Source organism: Pristiophorus japonicus, chromosome 7, assembly GCF_044704955.1.
Source record: "Pristiophorus japonicus isolate sPriJap1 chromosome 7, sPriJap1.hap1, whole genome shotgun sequence".
Taxonomy (NCBI): Eukaryota; Metazoa; Chordata; class Chondrichthyes; family Pristiophoridae; genus Pristiophorus; species Pristiophorus japonicus.
In genome coordinates, this window is record NC_091983.1 from 72,563,564 (window position 1) to 72,583,471 (window position 19,908).

The 19,908-nt window shown below is 49.1% G+C and overlaps 2 protein-coding genes across 6 annotated transcripts in view; one reads left to right on the forward strand and one right to left on the reverse strand.

The window, feature by feature from the left end:
• The window catches only part of pla2g7 (phospholipase A2, group VII (platelet-activating factor acetylhydrolase, plasma)), a 242,266-nt gene that overhangs the window by 176,011 nt on the left and 46,347 nt on the right, over positions 1-19,908 (forward strand). For all 5 annotated transcript variants that reach the window (XM_070885052.1, XM_070885053.1, XM_070885055.1 and 2 more), the window contains one exon: positions 19,715-19,892. In XM_070885052.1, the coding sequence (XP_070741153.1) occupies positions 19,715-19,892 (178 nt within the window). The remainder of the gene's footprint in view (positions 1-19,714; positions 19,893-19,908) is intronic.
• Positions 8,754-19,908, reverse strand: part of LOC139267161 (tudor domain-containing protein 6-like) — a 118,567-nt gene continuing 107,412 nt past the window's right edge. Inside the window, exon 3 of the mRNA XM_070885049.1 lies at positions 8,754-8,920. Coding sequence (XP_070741150.1) covers positions 8,865-8,920 — 56 coding nt within the window. The 3' untranslated portion in view covers positions 8,754-8,864. The remainder of the gene's footprint in view (positions 8,921-19,908) is intronic.

Genomic DNA, 19,908 nt, shown 5'->3' on the forward strand with positions numbered 1-19,908 from the left:
CAATCAATGTTGCGGCTGGCTCCTTGGTGACAAGGGCTACACACTGAGCACTTGGCTCATGACTCCTCTGCGCAACCCTAGAACTGCTGCACAGCACGGGTATAATGCCACCAGTACCATCATCGAGCACATCATTGGGATTCTCAAGCAGAGATTCCGTTGCCTGGACTGCTTGGGGTCTGCTGCAATACTCACCTGAGCGTGTCTCCATATTCGTGTTGGTGTGCTGCATAATCTGGCCATCATGAGGGCGCTGCCATTGGAGGACGAGGCAGCAATGGCTGTGGTGGAAGAGGAGGAGGAGGAGGAGGAGGAGGCGCATGAGGAGGTGGAGGCACAGGAGGAGGAGCAGGATGCGGGTGGGCAGCCACGCAGGAGGCAGCGTCGCCAACGTGACCCTGCAAGGGAGGCACAAAGCTGTCTCATAGCTGCGAGTTTCACATATCTGAATAGCCAGCTGAACCTGCATCTGGCCATGTCCATGGGCCAACCTGTGAGCCCTCTCACACATCATTCCTGCACAGTAAAATGAGAGATCTCATCAGAAATTCCAAAAACAAAATAAAGATTTATTAGAACCCAAACAATGCGTTCCCAAAACATTCACAATTAATTATCACCCTTGTGCAACTCCTTATTACCCGTCTTACGCGGACCTATCCTTACAGTACACCACAGTGTCTCCCCTGTGGCTGCCTCATGGCTATGGGAAGGTTGCTGTGAGTCTGTAGAGGAAGCTACAGATGTCCTTCTTGGACGCCCTCGACCAGCTCTGGCCCTGGAAGGGCTGGCTGCGGACTGGGCCGCATCCTCCTCTGTTCCTTCAGTCGGAAGTGACTGGGGCGATTCCATGGATGGCAGTAATTGCAGAGTGGCAGGGCTCAGTTCAGGGCTGCTGTGAACCGGAGAGCCCACATCAGTATCCTGGTCCGGTCAGTGCTACTTCCCCGGGGCAGCACCCCACCTCCCCCACCAAGCTGCTGGAGCACAGGTTGGCGGGGTGGGGTGGCACCATTAGGCCCATGTCGGACTGTGGTGGACTCAGCCACAATGGCAGCAGTCAGATCTCATGTAGCCTCCAGCTGAGACTGCATGAGAGCAGCCACACTCTGGAAACCATCAGAGACAACAGCAGTCAGATGCTCCGTGCCCTATCATGTGCATGTGAGCATTCTGAGCTTCCAGAGCAGCCATGCTCATTCCCTCACGCCTGTGTTGCAATGGCAGCTATCACCTCAGCCAAGAGATGCGTCATCGCAACTGGATCCACATGATCACTCTAGAGTTGGTAAGTCGCAGTTTCCAGAGGCCTTGGCAATGAGTGCAAATGTGGGATGATTACATGCAGCTGTGAATCTCAGATGCAAGGGATCCTCCATTGTGAGTGTGCACACATACATGCCTTAGCAATGAACAGCGACTTCAGGTACCATGTAGTGTTGGTGAGAAAGAAGTTAAGGTGAAGGAGAGTGAGGAGTTAGGGGAACATGTATTGACTTTCATCATCAAATAAGGTCGGTTAGCCTTTTCCTGCATTGGGTGGGGGTGCGCTTGTGAATTGAGGTCCCTGAAATCTCCTCCGCAATCTCCCTCTAGGCATCTGTGAAGACGCTCCTACTTGGTCTCCCACCACTTCCAAGGAAGAGTAGCCGCCTCCTTCCTTCCACAGCTTCCATTAGAGTTTCCAGCTCCAAGTCACTGAAGCGGCTGGCCCTGCTCAAACGTCCCCTTACAGCCATTTCCTCTGATACAAGTGAGACCGAAGTCATGCCACAGCTGCAAAACCTGACCTTTAAGAAGGCCAAGGAGCAGCTGCATCATTAGGATCAACTAGGACTCATACTGCATTCACCCAAACATATTTTCTGAAATAAATCTATCTAATTTGTATTTCAGCGTATCAAAACAGCTATGCATCCTGACAATATTGCCTTCTGACATTAACAGGAGTATGGGTGGCAAGACTGGCAAAATACTGCCAAAACAGATAAGTTTAAAAAACCTATAGGAACAATTCACTCCCTGTGGGAGTGAGATTCCAGTTTCATTGTGCCCTTTCTGGGGATACAAGGTTATGTTTCATGTCGGGCCCATAAATCACATCGTTAACAGGGTCCTTACAACATGAATTATGAGCTCTAAATGGCAGCGGCGAGATTAATTCGCATTTACGGTGCAAATCTGGCAATTTCATAACCTGCAATTGATTTCGCCGGAGAGGCTCATGGCGAGCTTAGAATTTTTTCGGTTTTGTCAAGGCTAACAGTGCAAATCGTCCAGCAATTGTGGAGAATTGGAACTCATGGGGTATCTCTTCGACACAAATTGATGGATTTTTAAAAAACGAGTAATGGCGGGCGCTGTGAATTCGGCATTAATTTTCCAGCAATTTCTGGGTCCATGTTTCCTGATGAACCACAGTACATCATAAAGCTGATAATACTACCTTCAGGTTTCACAATACTAATCAATCTTATCTTTTAATTTGAAACATGATGCCTATCTTGATTATGCATGCACTTTAAATGAAACTCGTGGAGTCTAATCTAAAAAAAGTACCCGGCACCGAAATTCAGCCCCTCAAAGACCTTACCGTGGAGTCCAATGGCCGCCGCCAGCGAAATTGTCATTGGGGGTTTTTGCAGCGGTGTTCACTTCCACCCCGTTCCCCCTAGTTCCGCCGCGATATTGTGGATGAGGCCTTAATTACGCAATCAGAGCGCGCACCGCTGCCTCTCCGCCTCGGAAGCTATATTTACTAAAAAAAATGCAACCTGTTGCCTGACGGTGCCCCCGACAGCTTTTTGTGTAGGTGCACTGTGCCAGCCGACTCGAGACCACTAACGGAGGAGAAAAAGCAATGTTGGTTGAATCGCTATTTTTTTGGACTTGTGAAAAATTTCTCACTCGCCCTTTTGACATTGGCAGTGATTACCTGGGGGCCTCAATCTACTCCACAGAGGCCTCATTGTGAGGGTTGAGCCTGCAGACACAATGGGCTCAATGCTAGCATGGAAACGCCTTGTGCACACTGCAGGGAGGCACACAGAACGCGGCGCCGTCAGCAATGTGTCCAGAGGCAGCAGAGCTAGGGAGACAGCAGACATGGCTGCCCAACATAGAGAAGGGCCACAGACCTCAAGACACAGAGGTAGGCCAGGAAGGAGCTGGCGTGAGGAGGAGGGTCAAGTACGCTGACCCCTCACACCAGATAGTGGGCAATGAGGCAGATGCTGGCCAGCAGCAGCCCGCAGAGGCTGAGGAGCATCAAGAGGATGAGGGAGAAGGCAATCAACCAGCTGCCATAGTAGGGGCCCAGCATAGAGTTGGGGGAAGAAGGCCCTACTGTGCAAGGGTGTACTGCCAGCAGTTTTCCTTCATGGAGCTCACCAATGAGCAATGTCTGCGAAGGCTCCGATTCAGGAAGGACATCCTCAGAGAGCTGTGCAATCTCGTGTGGCCATTTCTGCAGCCTCAAACAAGGCTGAGGACAGCTCTGAGCGTTGAAACCAAACTGACCATTGCACTAAACTTTTACATAACTTGCTCTTTCCAGTCTGCAACTGCAGACATCTCGAACATATCTCAGTTCTCCGTCCATTGCTCCATCCGTCAAGTCACCGATACTCTCTACAAGAGAAGGCTGGAACCATTACTTTCCCAATGAGCAGGGAGAAGCAGGTGGAGCGGCAGACCGGATTTGTGCGGATTGCGGGGTTCCCCAGGGTGCAGGGTGCCATTGACTGCACACACATCGGACTGAGGGCGCCACAAACCAATGCTGAGATGTTTATAAACAGAAAGGGATTCCACTCCCTCAACGTCCAGCTGGTGTGTGACCACCAGCACAAGACCATGGCAGTTGATGCCCGGTATCCAGGCAGCAGCCACGATGCCTTCATTCTGTGCCAGACTAGTGTGCCCGCCGTGTTCTCTGGGCCCAAACCAAGATTGTGGATGGCTGCTTGGGGACAAAGGATCTCCCCTGTGCACTTGGCTGCTGACTCTCCTTCTCAACCCCAGGACTGCTGCCGAACATGCTTACAACTCTTTTTGAGTAAACATAATAAATTAAATCAAGTGTCCCCCGATCTGGGGGACACGCCAAACACTTTTCACGTGCCCTTTTTTTTTTTAAAGTGAGTTTTGAGGGGTTTTTTTGGGCACAAAAATCATAGTTTTTTCCCCAAGTGTCCCCTATAAAAGGGGAGGGGGACACTAAAACCGGCATTTAAAATAAATTAGACTTTAAAACAAATAAAATCAAATTAAAATTTGGTTGCCGGGGGTAATAATGCACTCCAGTCCCTCCGGCGCCCACCTCTCGCGGAAGGCCGCGAGCGTACCGGTGGACACCGCAAGCTCCATCTCCAAGGACACCCTGGCACGGATGTACGCGCGGAAGAGAGGCAGGCAGTCAGGCTGAACGACCCCCTCGATCGCTCGCTGCCTGGATCGGCTGATGGCACCCTTGGCCGTGCCCAGGAGCAGTCCTACGAGGAGGCCCTCGGACCTACCCGCTCCCCTCCGCACAGGGTGCCCAAAGATCAGGAGTGTGGGACTGAAGTGCAGCCAGAAATTGAGGAGCAGCCTCTTTAAATATTGAAACAGGGGCTGCAACCTCGCACACTCCATAAAAACATGGAACATGGACTCTTCCAGACCGCAGAAATTGCAGGCGGCCTTGGAGCCCGTGAACCGACTTAAAAATTTGTTGCACGGGACTGCACCACCCTCCAGGCCAAGTCCCCGATAAAGAGTGGGAGGACTCCCGTGTAGAGTGCACTCCATCGGGGACCCCCGCCTCCTCCGGACGGCAAGATGTTACGCCATGGCGTGTCCGGACGGCAGACGAGGATGGCAAGGTTGAGAGTGTGCAGGAGCAGCCCGTACAGGAAACCCCTCCGCGCAGAACTAAAAGGCATGGAGGGTATTTCCCCGAGGCGGCTCAAGTTGTGAGGCGCCGGCTCCCGAGAGAGGTTCCGGGGTTTGGCGCCGATGAGGAATTCCGTCCGGACGGGGGTCAGTTCGGACGGGATCTCCCCACGTGCTTGAGCCTCCTCGATGCACCTAACGGACTCAGGGCCCAGAGCTGTTTTTAGCGACTCGATGGCATCGGACGCGCGGCGGACGTCGGCCGAATTTAGGCGCCGCGCCAGTGTGTCTGGTGCCATCCAGCCCGCTCCTCCGCCATCGAGCAGGTCCCTGACCCTGGTCACCTCACCAGCCACAGCCCTCTCGTCCGACTGCCACCTAAAACCTCGGTCGTGGAGGTACGGATTCCCGAGCAGCGGCTCCTGCAGGACAGCCGCCACTCCAGCCGGTGGAGAGCTGCGCTTGGTGGAGACTTTGTTCCAGACACTGGTGAGTTCCTTGTAAAAGACAGGCAGCTCCTGGACGGCGGTCCTGACTCCCCCCCAAGCTCTCAAACAGGAGCTGTGTGTCGTAGTTGAGGCCGTGCTGCTGACGGAAGAAATACGTCGCCAGTGCAAGCCACCTAGGAGGGGGCTCAACGTAAAGATATCTCTGCAGGGTCTGAAGACGGAAAGTCGCTAGCTGGGTGCTGACGCACACCAACGACTGACCGCCCTCCCTAAGCGGGAGACTCAAGACCGCGGCAGAGACCCAGTGCTTCCTGTTGTTCCAGAAGAAGTCCACCAGCTTCTTCTGTATCTTGGCGACAAACGCAGGGGGAGGGGTCAAAGTGACCAGCCGGTACCACAGCATAGCGGCCACCAGCTGGTTTATGACTAGCGCTCGACCCCTGTAGGACAGCACTCGGAGCAGTCCTGTCCCGCGCCCTAGGCGAGCGGCGACCTTGGCCTCCAGCTCTTGCCAGTTCGCCGGCCAGGCTTCCTCGTCGGGGCTAAGGTAGACTCCCAGATAGAGGAGATGGGTCGTGCTCCAGGCAAAAGGCCTGAGCTCCTCCGGCAGGGAGTCCACCCGCCACTGACCCACCAGGAGTCCGGAACATTTCTCCCAGTTGATCCTGGCAGAGGATGCGGCCGAGTAAATCTCCTGGCACTCACGCATCCTCCGCAGGTCAGTGGGATCCTCTATCGCGAGGAGCACGTCATCGGCGTAAGCCGATAGGACGACCTCCACGCCCGGCCCTTGCAGAGCCAGTCCCGTCAACCTCGTCCGCAGGAGGCGCAGGAAAGGCTCCACGCAGATGGCATATAACTGGCCGGACATGGGCCATCCCTGGCGCACCCCTCTCCCAAAGCGAAGGGGCGCCGTCACGGACCCGTTAACCTTAATCAGACACTCCGCGGCGGCGTACAAAAGTCGGATCCAGGCGACGAAATGCGTCCCGAACCCGAAAGCGCGCAGAGTTCCGAACAGATAGTCGTGATCCACCCTGTCGAACGCCTTCTCTTGGTCGAGAGATAGGAAGGCGACTGACAGACCAGCCTCCTGGGAATGATGGATGAGGTCCTGGACCAGATGGATGTTATCGTGGATTGTCCGGCCCAGGACCGTGTAGGACTGGTCGGGGTGGATCATGTGGTCCAGCACGGCGCCAAGGTGAGCAGACATCACCCTGGCGAAGATTTTGTAGTCCGTGCTGAGGAGGGAGACCGGGCGCCAGTTCTTAAGTAGGCGGAGATCGCCCTTCTTAGGCAGCAGGACGATGACTGCCCTGCGCCAAGAGAGGGGCATCTCCCCGGTCGCCAGACTTTCCCCCAGGACCCGCACGTAGTCGCCTCCCAGGACGTCCCAGAACGCCCTGTGGAACTCAACGGTCAGCCCGTCCAGCCCCCCGAACATGCTTACACGACTCTCATTCCACCACCAGGTGCATAATTGAGCACTGCATCGGGATCTTCAAGCAGAGCTTGCCGTTGCCTGGACCGCTCTGGTGGAGTTTGCAGTACCCACCTGAGCGGTCTCCCTATTCGTGGTCGCCTGCTGCATCCTTCACAACCTGGCAATCATGAGGGCCAGCCGCTGGAGGTCGATCCAGCAGTAGCACCTCAGGAGGAGGCGCAGCAGCAGGAAGAGGAGGAGGAGGAGGAGGACCAGGAGGCGGCGTCGTCATCCCAACCCTGCAAAGGAAGTGCAAACCCGTCTCATCGCTGCTCATTTCCGATGAATTAATGCCCACATCACCCTTCATCTTTGCTTTTCCATGGCCATCCCAATGAGTCCCTTCATACATCATTGCCCACTGTCAAATGATACACCTGCCCAGATACAGGAACACAAAGTAAAGATTAATTACATAATAAAGAAAGGTGCAAAAAACAAACACAAAATCTTTTCTCACCCTTGTGCATCTCCTTATAACCCCTTTTACATAAACCTATCCTGCTACAATGCCTCTGTGCCTCCCCTGTGGCTGCCTCATGGGTCTGGGAAGGCTGCTATGTTTCCTGTGTAGAAGCTACAGATGTCCTTCTGGGACGCCCTCGACGAGCTCTGGCCCTGGAAGGGCCGGCTGGAGACTGGGCAGCACCCTCCTTGGAAGGTTCAGTCGGCCTTGGCTCAGGCGACTCCATGCTTCGAGGCAATGGCGGAGTGACAGGTCTGGGATCAGGAATGATGTGATCCTGATCCGAGGAGCCTGCGTCACTCCACGGGCGTTGCACACCACCACCGGCACCAATCTGAGGGAGCACAGGTCGGTGCTGTGGTGCCACACCGGAAGGTCCCCGTGGCCCGTGCTGGACCCAGCTGCAAAGGCAACACTGAGATGTCGGGTGGCACCCAGCTGAGGCTGCATGAGAACAGCTACAGTCTCAAAGCCACCAGAGATGACAGCAGTAAGACGCTCCATGGCCTGTTGCCCAGAGTGCATCAGAGCATTCAGAGTTTCCAGGGCCGCAGCCATCCTCTCCAAAGCAGCACCGATACGCTTGTGCCTGCGCTGTAATGCAGCTGCCACATCATCAACGAGTCGCGGCATCACATCTGGATCCGCACGGTCTCTCTGGAAGTCCGCCATCGCCAGTGCACTGGCAATGATGGGCTCCGTGGTGCGCGCAGAGCTTTCGATAATGCGGGAGGCGGACTCCTCCACGCTCCTGACCACTTCCGACAGCCTGTCCAGCACCCTTGCCAGTGCCCCCAACATCTGGGAATGCATGACTTCCACACTTCTTTCATAAGCCCCAACATCGATGGGCTCGTCTGAGTCTTCTTCAGCAGAACTCCGGTGCGCACTCACCCCCCCAGAGAGATGGCACCTATGCCCGTCACCATGCTGCAGCCTGCTAGGCTCTAGTACAACACCCAGTGCAGACCCCTCTGCTATGTCTACTAGATCCGACTATATACTCCCAGTATCTGAGCTGGTGTGTGTGACTGTAGGAAGCAGTGACGTGGTGCTGACAGCAGTGTCCCCCTCTTCCTCTGCCTCATCTGAAATGGCGCTAAAGTTGGAGTGGGCTCCAGGCTCTCCTCCAGTCTCCAGCCCCCAATGTCCTCCAGGGTATCAGGATGGCCTCGGCTGTCATTGCCCTCTTGGCTGACCTCCAGGCCTTGCCTCTCATTGTCCACATCAGCCTCTCCCTGGCCTCGGGTGCCATTGCACTCAAGGCTGTTGTCCTGCCTTGCCCTCCAACTCACACCAGAGCGACGACCCTCACCTTGGCTCTCACTTGGCCTCTCATCTGCAAGCATAAATGACACAAGGGCTGCCATGAGGGGGAGGTAAGGAATTGGAGGATGCTTCATGCACACTTTCAGAAGGAAAGGCACAATAGGCGCTGGCGCTTTCAGGGAGAGAAAGCACTAAAGGAGGGCCTTCACTTACCCATATTGCCCACACAGGATCGGCTGTGCCGGAGGCCACAGGAAAGGCAGCATGTCTGCCCACTAGTGCCTCGACCCTCTCTTTCAAAGGTGTAAGGATCTGAAGATCAGCCTCGCCACCACCAGTCCTCCTTTGCTCCATGCGGTTGTGCACAACCTTGGCCTGCAAAACAAAGAATGTTTGCTGAGTGTCATGAATCATCAGAAATGAGTGCACAAGTATGTGTCCCTGACATGCAGCTGTAACTGTAACATGAAAGGGAGCTCCGTTGCGAGAACACACATATATAGAGGCCTCAACAATGAAATGCTGCTTCAGTGACTATATAGTGAAGGTGGGAAAGGAGAGAAGGATGAAGGAGAGGCTCGCTGATGGAAGGTCAGCAGTTGGTGGAAGAGGTACTCACTTTCATCAAACGAAAGATATCATTCATGCTTTTTCTGCAATGAGTGGCGGTGCGATCATGAATGGAGGTCACTGAGACCTCCACAGCTATCTCCACGCATTTGTAAACACTTCCTGAGTCGGTCTGCCTGCATCGGGGTACAGGACTTGCCTCTTTCTCTCCACAGCCTGCATCTGAGAAACGGGTTGCCCTCCTTGGTACAGGTGCAGCAGCCATGGTCTTCACTGAAAGGCCTTCCCTCCTCAGGGCCTAGCTGCAAACGCTGGCCTTTAAGAAGACCAGGGACCAGCTGCCTTGTCAACACCAAATCACCAGAAGGTGAATTTCCCTGTCCAAACTCCGCTCCCCGCTCCCCACCCACACTGCTGCAAATTGCTGATTCCCGATGGACAATACCACTGAATTTAGATCATGGCGGCCAAAAAGCGGTAGGTGCGCCCGTTCCAAGCGGACCTGAATTTCTACCCCCGATGTATAAAGATGCAAATGCCTGATAGTTACAAGGTAGCGATTTGATCTTTTGTCTCTGTTAATGTTCAGAACTTGTTTGAGTTTGCTCTTGCAATTTGACATTAGCTAAATTATTTGAATTGCTAGCATCTTTCACGTATATGTAATTTATTTCAATGTAAAATGTAATCATTTACAATATAACAAACTCAAATCACTTTCATAGAATCATAGAAATTTACAGCACGGAAGGAGGTCATTTCGGCCCATCGTGTCCGCGCCGGCCAACAAAGAGATATCCAGCCTAATCCCACTTTCCAGCTCTTGGTCCGTAGCCCTGTAGGTTACGGCACTTCAAGTGCACATCCAAGTATTTTTTAATTGTGGTGAGGGTTTATACCTCTATCACCCTTTCAGGTAGTGAGTTCCAGACCTCCACCACCCTCTGGGTGAAGAAATTTCCCCTCAGATCCCCTCTTAAACCTTCTACCAATTACTTAAAATCTATGCCTTCTCGTTGTTGACTCCTCTGCTAAGGGAAATAGGTCCATCCTAACCACTCTATCTACGCCCCTCGTATTATACACCTCAATGAGGTCTCCCCTCAGCTTCCTCTGTTCCAAAGAAAACAATCCAATCCTATCCAATCTTTTCTCATAGCTAAAATTCTCCAGTCCAGGTAAGATCCTCATAAATCGCCTCTGTACCCTCTCTAGTACAATCACATCATTCCTGTAACTGCCGCAGTACTCTAGCTGTGGCCTAAGATCAGCCATGGCGGAGCAAGCTCGAGGGGCCAAATGGCCTACTCCTGCTCCTATTTCTTATGTTCTTATGTTCTAATTAGTGTTTTATACAGTTCAAGCATAACCTCCCTGCTCTTGTATTCTATGCCTTGACTAATAAAGGCAAGGATTCCATATGCCTTCTTAACCACCTTATACAAGAAACAACTTTGTGCAAGAAACATTTAAATTTCCTATTCTGCAATATTAGTTGAAAATTCTGTATTGTGCACTTTGATGCTTACATTTGAGTTGCATTGTTAGTTATCATTATGACACAAAGCATTAAGAAATTTTTACAGTCAGAAGTTATTCCAGCAACTGTACTTGCTGATAAATTTATGCATAATTTCAAGATCCGAAACCTTGACTAGATGATCCTGTGATATGCAGACTGCTTGGGGACGAAATTCAGCTCCTCAAAAAGGCCGCTTACCGCCACAAAGTGGCGACCAGACGGCGGAGTTGAGTGGCCGCCAACTTCCGGTCCAATGTCTGCCGTTAGCGAAATTCAGCCCAGGGATTTTTCTGGCGGTACCCATTTCCACCCCGCCTCTGCCAACCGGTCCTAAGTGCGTAATCAAAGCACGCACCACCGATCTACCACACCTCCAGTGAAATTCAGTATTAAAAATCTTCCATTCACTGCACAGTGTCCCCGACAGCTTTTTCTGTTAGTGCATCTTGTTTCTTATGTGTGGGATATGGCTGCGGGGTGGCCATTAAAGGCCCGCAGCTGACATTTTATTTTTTTGCCGGCTGACTTCTAGGGCGGCCAGAGAATTATGCTCCCGGGTTCGGCCGGGTCGCTAACAGGCAGCCTGGCACCCCACTCTTGGGTGCCAGACCACTGGCCCAGCCTAAACCCTCCCTGGTGGCCCAGTGGACCAAACCTAAGGAATCGCTGCTTCTCTCCCCTTTAGGTGAAGGGGAGAGATGTGGTGATGCACATGTGTAATGACGTCATCGCGGCGGAGACTTCGTCCCGCCTCCACTTCCGTCCCTCTAGAGTACTTACCACCCCACTTCCGCCCCTATTATGACCGACTTCCAGTCCGCTTCAAAAAAAACAATGAGCTGAATTTTGTGAAAGAGTCCACCTCATCCGACGCGGCGGAGAAATCACTTCAAAAGTGGAAGGTGCGATCCGTTTCAAGTGGGGGTGAATTTCGGCCCTCCGATGCATAAAGATGCAAATGCCTGATAGTTACAAGACAATGATTTGATCTTTTGGCTCTGCTAATGTTCAGAACTTGTTCGAGTTGACTGCTTGACTTTATTTCTCACTTATGTGGGAAACAATTAAATATCATTGAGTCAAATTCCTAACAATTTTACGAGTGCATAACTTCTATGATAACTAAACTCTGTTTTGAATTATTGTATTGAGTTTAAAATCTGTTGAAATGCATTCTCATAATGGAAGTCATTTGCCAGCTTGCCTCATTTTAAAGTACTCTGGCCGCTGAGTCAGAAGGTTATGGGTTCAAGCCCCGAACCTTAATTGAGCAAATAATAGTGCCACAAATAATTGTGCCACTTTTTAATTTGATGCAAAACAGTTTTGATTGTGCATCAATGGAAGAGTGGCTGTATAACTCAGAGCAATTAAGCTCTGGGATGTGAAATGCCCTTCAGGAGGCTGCCTTGCACCAGTTTGAATTCAGTTACAGTATAATGCTTGCTTAAGCAGACCTCCAGTGCAGCATTGTTTGATGTGCAATCCTTTGGCTAAAATATTAAGCCAAGGTTGCACCTCTCTATGGTTCAAATGGATATTAAAGATCCTATAGTGCTATTTAAAAAAGAGTAGGGAGTTCTCCAGTATCTTTACTAACATTCTGCCCTCAAAGATGGATGAACTAGCCATTCACCTAATTGCCATTGATAGGACAATGCTATCTGCATAAGGATTGGCATGTTTGCCAACATAGCAATCATTGCACTTCAAGTAATTGATTGTATGTGAATCACTTTGGAATTTCCAAAAGGCATTCGATAAGGTGCCACACAAAAGGTTACTGCAGAAGATAAAGGTACGCGGAGTCAGAGGAAATGTATTAGCATGGATAGAGAATAGGCTGGTTAACAGAAAGCAGAGAGTCGGGATAAATGGGTCCTTTTTGGGTTGGAAATCGGTGGTTAGTGGTGTGCCACAGGGATCGGTGCTGGGACCACAACTGTTTACAATATACATAGGTGACCTGGAAGAGGGGACAGAGTGTAGTGTAACAAAATTTGCAGATGACACAAAGATTAGTGGGAAAGCGGGTTGTGTAGAGGACACAGAGAGGCTGCAAAGAGATTTAGATAGGTTAAGCGAATGGGCTAAGGTTTGGCAGATGGAATACAATGTCGGAAAATGTGAGGTCATCCACCTTGGAAAAAAAACAGTAAAAGGGAATATTATTTGAATGGGGAGAAATTACAACATGCTGCGGTGCAGAGGGACCTGGGGGTCCTTGTGCATGAATCCCAAAGTTTGCAGGTGCAGCAGGTAATCAGGAAGGCAAATGGAATGTTGGCCTTCATTGCGAGAGGGATGGAGTACAAAAGCAGGGCGGTCCTGCTGCAACTGTACAGGGTATTGGTGAGGCCGCACCTGGAGTACTGCGTGCAGTTTTGGTCACTTTACTTAAGGAAGGATATACTAGCTTTGGAAGGGGTACAGAGACGATTCACTTGGCTGATTCCGGAGATGAGGGGGTTGCCTTATGATGATAGATTGAGTAGACTGGGTCTTTACTCGTTGGAGTTCAGAAGGATGAGGGGTAATCTTATAGAAACATTTAAAATAATGAAGAGGATAGACAGGATAGAGGCAGAGAGGTTGTTTCCACTGGCCGGGGAGACTAGAACTAGGGGGCACAGACTCAAAATACGGGGGAGCCAATTTAAAACTGAGTTGAGAAGGAATTCCTTCTCCCGGAGGGTTGTGAATCTCTGGAATTCTCTGCCCAGGGAAGCAGTTGAGGCTAGCTCATTGAATATATTCAAATCACAGATAGATAGATTTTTAATCAATAAGGGAATTAAGGGTTATGGGGAGCGGGCGGGTAAGTGGAGCTGAGTCCACGGCCAGATCAGCCATGATCTTGTTGACTGGCGGAGCAGGCTCGAGGGGCTAGATGGCCTAGTCCTGTTCCTAATTCTTATGTTCTTATTAATGTTGGGGAAGTCCAGAACCAGGGGTCACAGTCTAAGGATAAGGGGTAAGCCATTTAGGACCTAGATGAGGAGAAACCTCTTCACCCAGAGAGTGGTGAACCTGTGGAATTCTCTACCACAGAAAGTTGTTGAGGCCAATTCACTAAATATATTGAAAAAGGAGTTAGACGTAGTCCTTACTACTAGGGGGATCAAGAGGTATGGCGAGAAAGCAGGAATGGGGTACTGAAGTTGCATGTTCAGCCATGAACTCATTGAATGGCGGTGCAGGCTCGAATGGCCGAATGGCCTACTCCTGCACCTATTTTCTATGTTTCTAATATTGCTGTTAAAAATAAAAGACTATATAAATTGAGTTTTTTTCCTTTTGAGCTGATTTATGCATCCTAAGCTTGTACTGGTATAAACCACGGTAACCTCAGGAATTCCTGGGGTAAATTCTATGATTGAGAGCTCCCTGCACATTATGTCTATGCCATGAGTCTAAAATTGTAAAATTGACCCCTATATTGGCACTGTAAAGTGCCGTGGTAAAAGACAATGGATTTGCTACAAAATGATTCACATTGTATTAGTTACACCCCTTCCCCACATTTCCTATAGCACATTATGACGTTGCCATTATTTCCTACAAAGATTTGTTGACATTATGACGTTTCCCAGCGTTTTCATCTTTGTAAAGATATACCTGTACTGTGAAAACAATTATGTTTTAAAGCAGTTTCTAATGATCCTGTTTTTCTTTTAAACTGTTTTGTTGTAACAATTCTCTCAGCAGTTCAATTCCCACTTACTCTCTCAAGAATTCACCATCATACTTTCAAGTTGCGTTTATATTGGTGTATTAACTCAGAATCTGGAAGAGAGATATTCTAGTAGTTGTGCTGCTAAATCCAGTTTTCTTATCCCAGTGGCAAATTCTAGACCCAGTTTTTTATAGGATTACAAGTCTCCTACTGGGATAAAGGAGCCAATTTTAGCAGCTAAATACCGGAAACCAGCTCCCAGATGCTGGCCTCCCAGAAAACAAATGAACACTGCTGTAACATAAAAGCAGCTTCAGATCAGAGTGGAATTTACCATTGTTTGCCAGAACTCAGCAGACACTTAAACAGGAACAAGCTGTCTACAAACAGGCTGTAAGAATCTTACAGTCAGCAAGTAATGCTTCTGAAGGGGATTTCCTTGCCCCCACACCAGTAACTCTGGTGTATTGATACCCTATGAGATGAGGCCGTGGTACAAGAACCAAGAAGATACTCCTTTATATTGTGGAATCACTTCCATTGGAGGAGGCTCCACACTGAGCTAAGGCTGTTGATGTTCTGGGTTTGCCTGTTTATGTTGCAGGGCAGATTTCTGAGCACTGGTAACATTGAAACAACTGAGCACGCCCTTGTGGGACTTTAGATTCTGCTCATGGCCCAATTAAATGTACAAGTATAATTTAAATATAACATTGCTGGTCTGTGCAGAAGGGTTGGGAGCTCAGACACCTTGGTGAGGGAAAAAGTGTCATACAGTGCCAGCTCTTGTTTATGTTTATCCCCAGTAATGCTACATTTCTGGTGGAGAGGGAAACCTTCTCTTGAAATGGATTTCCATGATGCTGGAGGAATTAGTGCTGCATCACTTTATCTCATAGGCGGTTCCTTGTATCGAGGATGACTTGCTTCCACGCCAAAAATGGATGAGTTCACAGGTGTTTCAATGAAGGGCCTAATATTCCAGGTCCCGAAATATATGTTGACGGGTGGAAGATGCCTCTGCGTGGATTTTTTTAATGTGTGGTGGCCGTTGCACACCAGCCACCACATGGGCTTGGCTGGTCCAGTGGCATGGGTTAACTAGGACGATTGAAGACCAGCTCTGCTACACAGACCTAGTGCACACACATATCGCAGGGTGGGCTGGCCCGTTCTGTATATTGCAGTGCTGCCACTTTAACTACCTCCGAGTACACGACTGATACAGACCAACTGCCAGCAAGTATTTCTGCACTTCAGCAATTAATTTTCCATAAACTAGAGTGTAGCATCTACTTTACTGTTATCATACTGAAAATGGTTGGTTATTTCAGTTGAGCTTTACCTCCCTTCTTGATGTGCAGTATACTTCATATTTATTTTGTTCAGCATTGCGGTGGCTTCGCAAAAGATGCTGTATTTTCCACCGGGTTCTCCCAAAATCTACTGCCATACCATCGACGGAAACCCTTGGGAATTAGCCTAAGTGGCCGCTTTTATCATTTGCGCCATTTCTTCAGGAGTTCCATTTGGAGGTACAGGGGTGGATATGGAGAACTCCTGCAGAAATATCAGGCAGAGCTGAATTCTTTTAATCTACTGAATTTTTTTCAAATTGTTCTTAACAAAACATTATTTTACTGTTTTTTTAAAATATCTCTTGTTGATCCTTCAACTCTAAATATTAATGTTATCAACTGCAACATTTTTTTTTCCTTTCAATGCTGACCTCCGATAAAAATTGTCAATAAATGTTGTCAATTTCATCATCATCATCGTAGGCAGTCCCTCGAAATCGAGGAAGACTTGCTTCCACTCTAAAAGTGAGTTCTCAGGTGACTGTACAGTCCAATACAGGAATTAGTCTCTGTCACAGGTGGGACAGATAGACAGTCGTTGAAGGAAAGGGTGGGTGGGGAGTCTGGTTTGCCGCATGCCCCTTCCGCTGCCTGCACTTGATTTCTGCATGCTCTCGGCGACGAGACTCGAGGTGCTCAGCATCCTCCCGGATGCTCTTCCTCCACTTAGGACGGTCTTGGGCCAGGGATTCCTAGGTGCCGGTGGGGATGTTGTACTTTATCAAGGAGGCTTTGAGGGTATCCTTGAAACATTTTCTCTGCCCACCTGGGGTCTGTTTGCCTTGTAGGAGTTCCAAGTAGAGCGCTTGCTTTGGGAGTCTCGTGGTAGCGAGTGTGCACCGGCCACCCCACGTTAAAAGAACTCGCGGACAGGCATCTTCCACCCCTTCAAAATCAAGTTCAGCACCTGGAACGTCAGGACCCTCATGGACAACCCCAACAGCGACAGACCGAAATGCCGCACCGCCATCGTTGCCCGGGAACTCAGACGCTTCAACGTCAACATCACCGCCCTAAGCGAGACCTGGCAGGCAGGGGAAGGCCAGCTCAAAGAACAAGGTGGAGGTTACACCTTCTTCTGGAAAGATAAACCAGAAGAAGAACGCCACCTTCATGGAGTTGGCTTCGCCATCAAGAATGAGCTGGTTAGCCGCCTCAGAGACTCCCCCTGCATGATCGGCAGAGAGGGAGGTAGGGAAAACCAATTCCAGCGGCACCCTGCTCCTGACAAAATGCCTAGAATATGACCTTGTCATCACCAGCACTGTGTTCCGCCAGAGGCACAAGGCATCGTGGCAACACCCTCGCTCCAAACACTGGCATCTGCTCAACTACGTCATTGTCCGAGCAAGGGACCGCAAGGACGTGCACATCACCCGCGCCAAGACAGGAGCTGACGACTGCTGGACAGACCACCGCCTAATCTGTTCTGTCATCAACATTAACATAGTCCCAAAGCGGCGACGGCAACAGAAGCAATGCCGCAAAAAAATCAACACTGGGGCACTCAAAGACCCAGCTAAGAGAGCCCTATACGGCCAGCGCCTCACTGCCAATCTGGCGACCCTCGTTGACCTCGAGATGCAGAGTGCCCACAGCGCTTGATCTGCCTTCCAGGCCAAATAACTAGCGCCTGTGAAGAGACGCTCGGTCACTCAACCAGGACTGGTTTGACGAGAATGACCAGGAGATCCAGGAGCTAATAAACCACAAGCGCAGGGCATTTCTGAACTTAAAGCAGCAACCCAATTCGTGAGCAGCAAAGCAGCTCTACAGACGGCTGAAGGCCGAATTCCAACAAAAACCCTGTGCCCTAAAGAATAGATGGTGGGTGGAGGAAGCACAGGAGATTCAGCAGCTGACCGACAACCATGACGTGCGAGGATTCTTCACCGCAGTTAAGTCCACCTACAGCCCAAGCACCCAAGGCCCCACCCGACTGCTGGCCAAGAATGGGGAGACACTCAGTAAGGACACCGAGGCTATTGTGTTCCTAACACAGATGAGGCTGCATCTTTGCGTTGGATTCGTATTCTCGTCGCCAGTTATTGTGTTTCTAACACAGATGAGGCTGCACACAGGGAGGTTAAAGTAACAGTGACCTCAGTCTTTAATAAGACACTCCAGAGTGAGGAACAGGCCTTAGGGGCCAGCTTATATACAGTGCTCCCAAGGGATGCTGGGATCCCTTGGGACTTCAGGGGATGAGCTCCCTGGTGGCAGAACATGGGAGTGCATGCTTTACAGATACATAACAGAGGCAGTCAGGGCCCGCTGGAAGGAGCACTTCGAAGGTTTCCTCAATCGAGTGTTGTCAATTTACCATGAGATTGACATCCGATTATGTCCATTCATTTTGCATAATTTCATTGCTATGCTTGCTGTCTGTCTTTTGCTTATTTAAGTGTTAACATAATAATTCTAATGTGTATAAGATGGTGACTTTCCTGGTACTACAATGAAAAAAATGTCCATTCAGTTCTTCCCATAGTACATAAACCTTTTTTGGACGACTGAAGAAAACTGACCATCTGTCACGTTTAAAATAAAACCAAAACTTGGGGAGTCAATGCATTTCGGAATACACAAGCTTTCCTTTTTTAGTTGACAATATAACCTGATCCCTTGATGTTGATGCAGCATACAGCACCCTTGCTGATTGAATAACACTGCTACTGTAACCAGGACACATCCCAGCTTTGATTCTGGTGTTTGCTAAGAGCACAGAAGTATGTGTAAAAAAAAAAAATCACTAACAATAGCAGGAAAGTAATAAGCAATTTCTGATGAGCTGATGCATGCTTCAGCAACCCTGCTTCATTGGACTTAGTTCCACGTGGGCATCAGCGGTTGTGGGGAGAGATCAAAAGGCAGGTAAGCAGTGTGTAAAACTGCACTGATATTTTATGAATTTTAGAATTGATGTGCAACTGCAGCAACTCTAATGTTCCTTAAGCCTGACCTAAGCATTATAAATTGGTCTTGTTCATTTGGTCACAACCTTGTAGATGATTTGACATTCTAGTTTTGAATAGGCCGCTCTTGTCAATTCCACTTATCTCAACTGAGACCGGGAGCCAGAGGTGATCTTCCTACATGCTGCCAAAAAAAGGGCTGCAATATTCCATCACTAGGTGGATCTAGACTTTGTTGATCACTCGCTAATGGTAATAAGTAGGCTCAGCTATCTTTCTACCCACTTCTCCAGACACTCACTTGTTTGCCCCACGTTGAATCTGGTAAGATTAGCATGCCAACTGAAGATAATGTGCAAATACAGGTATTATACAGTAAGTAGAGTTGGGTAACAACATTATCTTAATTTTTCTTGATGGTTTAAATTCGTCACACCATTTTCTGGACCAGTGTCCAATGTCTATTTACATCTGTTAGTTGTTGCCTTTACAGTAATGTTAACTCCCTACCTGAGAGAGCAGTCATTAGCAAAAAGGGAGTAGTGTCAGTTTGATATTTACCAGATCATAGTGAAAGCTGACAACAGAACGAAAACTGGTGTGTTCTGTGTATCTTCTACAGTGCTTTAAGTCATTACTGAAATGATAAGCCTTTGCTCCATGCAGTGTTAATAAATTAGTAGATATATCATCATCATCATAGGCGGTCTCTCGAACGAGGATGACTTGCTTCCACGAGTTCACAGATATGTACGGTGTATCTGGCGTTACATTAATGAAGAGTACCTAGGGTTTATGCACTGATACGATTTTATTTTTTTTAAAACCCCAATATACGAATAAGGATTTCAGTCGGTATGTACATATGTGACCAAGCTGTGAGATTGTGACTGAGTGCACTACTGCTTTTCTTTCGTTTGAATTAGGGGTGGCTCAATTTAATGACATCTCCGCTTTCCATAATGTTTATGGAACTTGAGGATGGCTTGGGATATCATAAGAACATAAGAAATAGGAGCAGGAGTGGGCCATATGGCCCCTCGAGTCTGGGTCGCCATTCAATAAGATCACATAAAATCTACCTTTTAATGAAATTGCTGAAAAACTATTATCTCTGTTCATTTTCAGGGATGGATCAGCTTCAGCAACCTATTACTTTGAAGAGAAAATTAAAACATCCAATGAAGTAGGGCAATCTACCTCATCTACCAGCTCAACACTTACTTTAGATCAGTTGGAGCAGAAATGGCTTTACTACAAGCCACATAAAGTGGGAGAACAAGAATTTCCATTTCGTAATCTCCAGGTAAAGCAACAGGAAA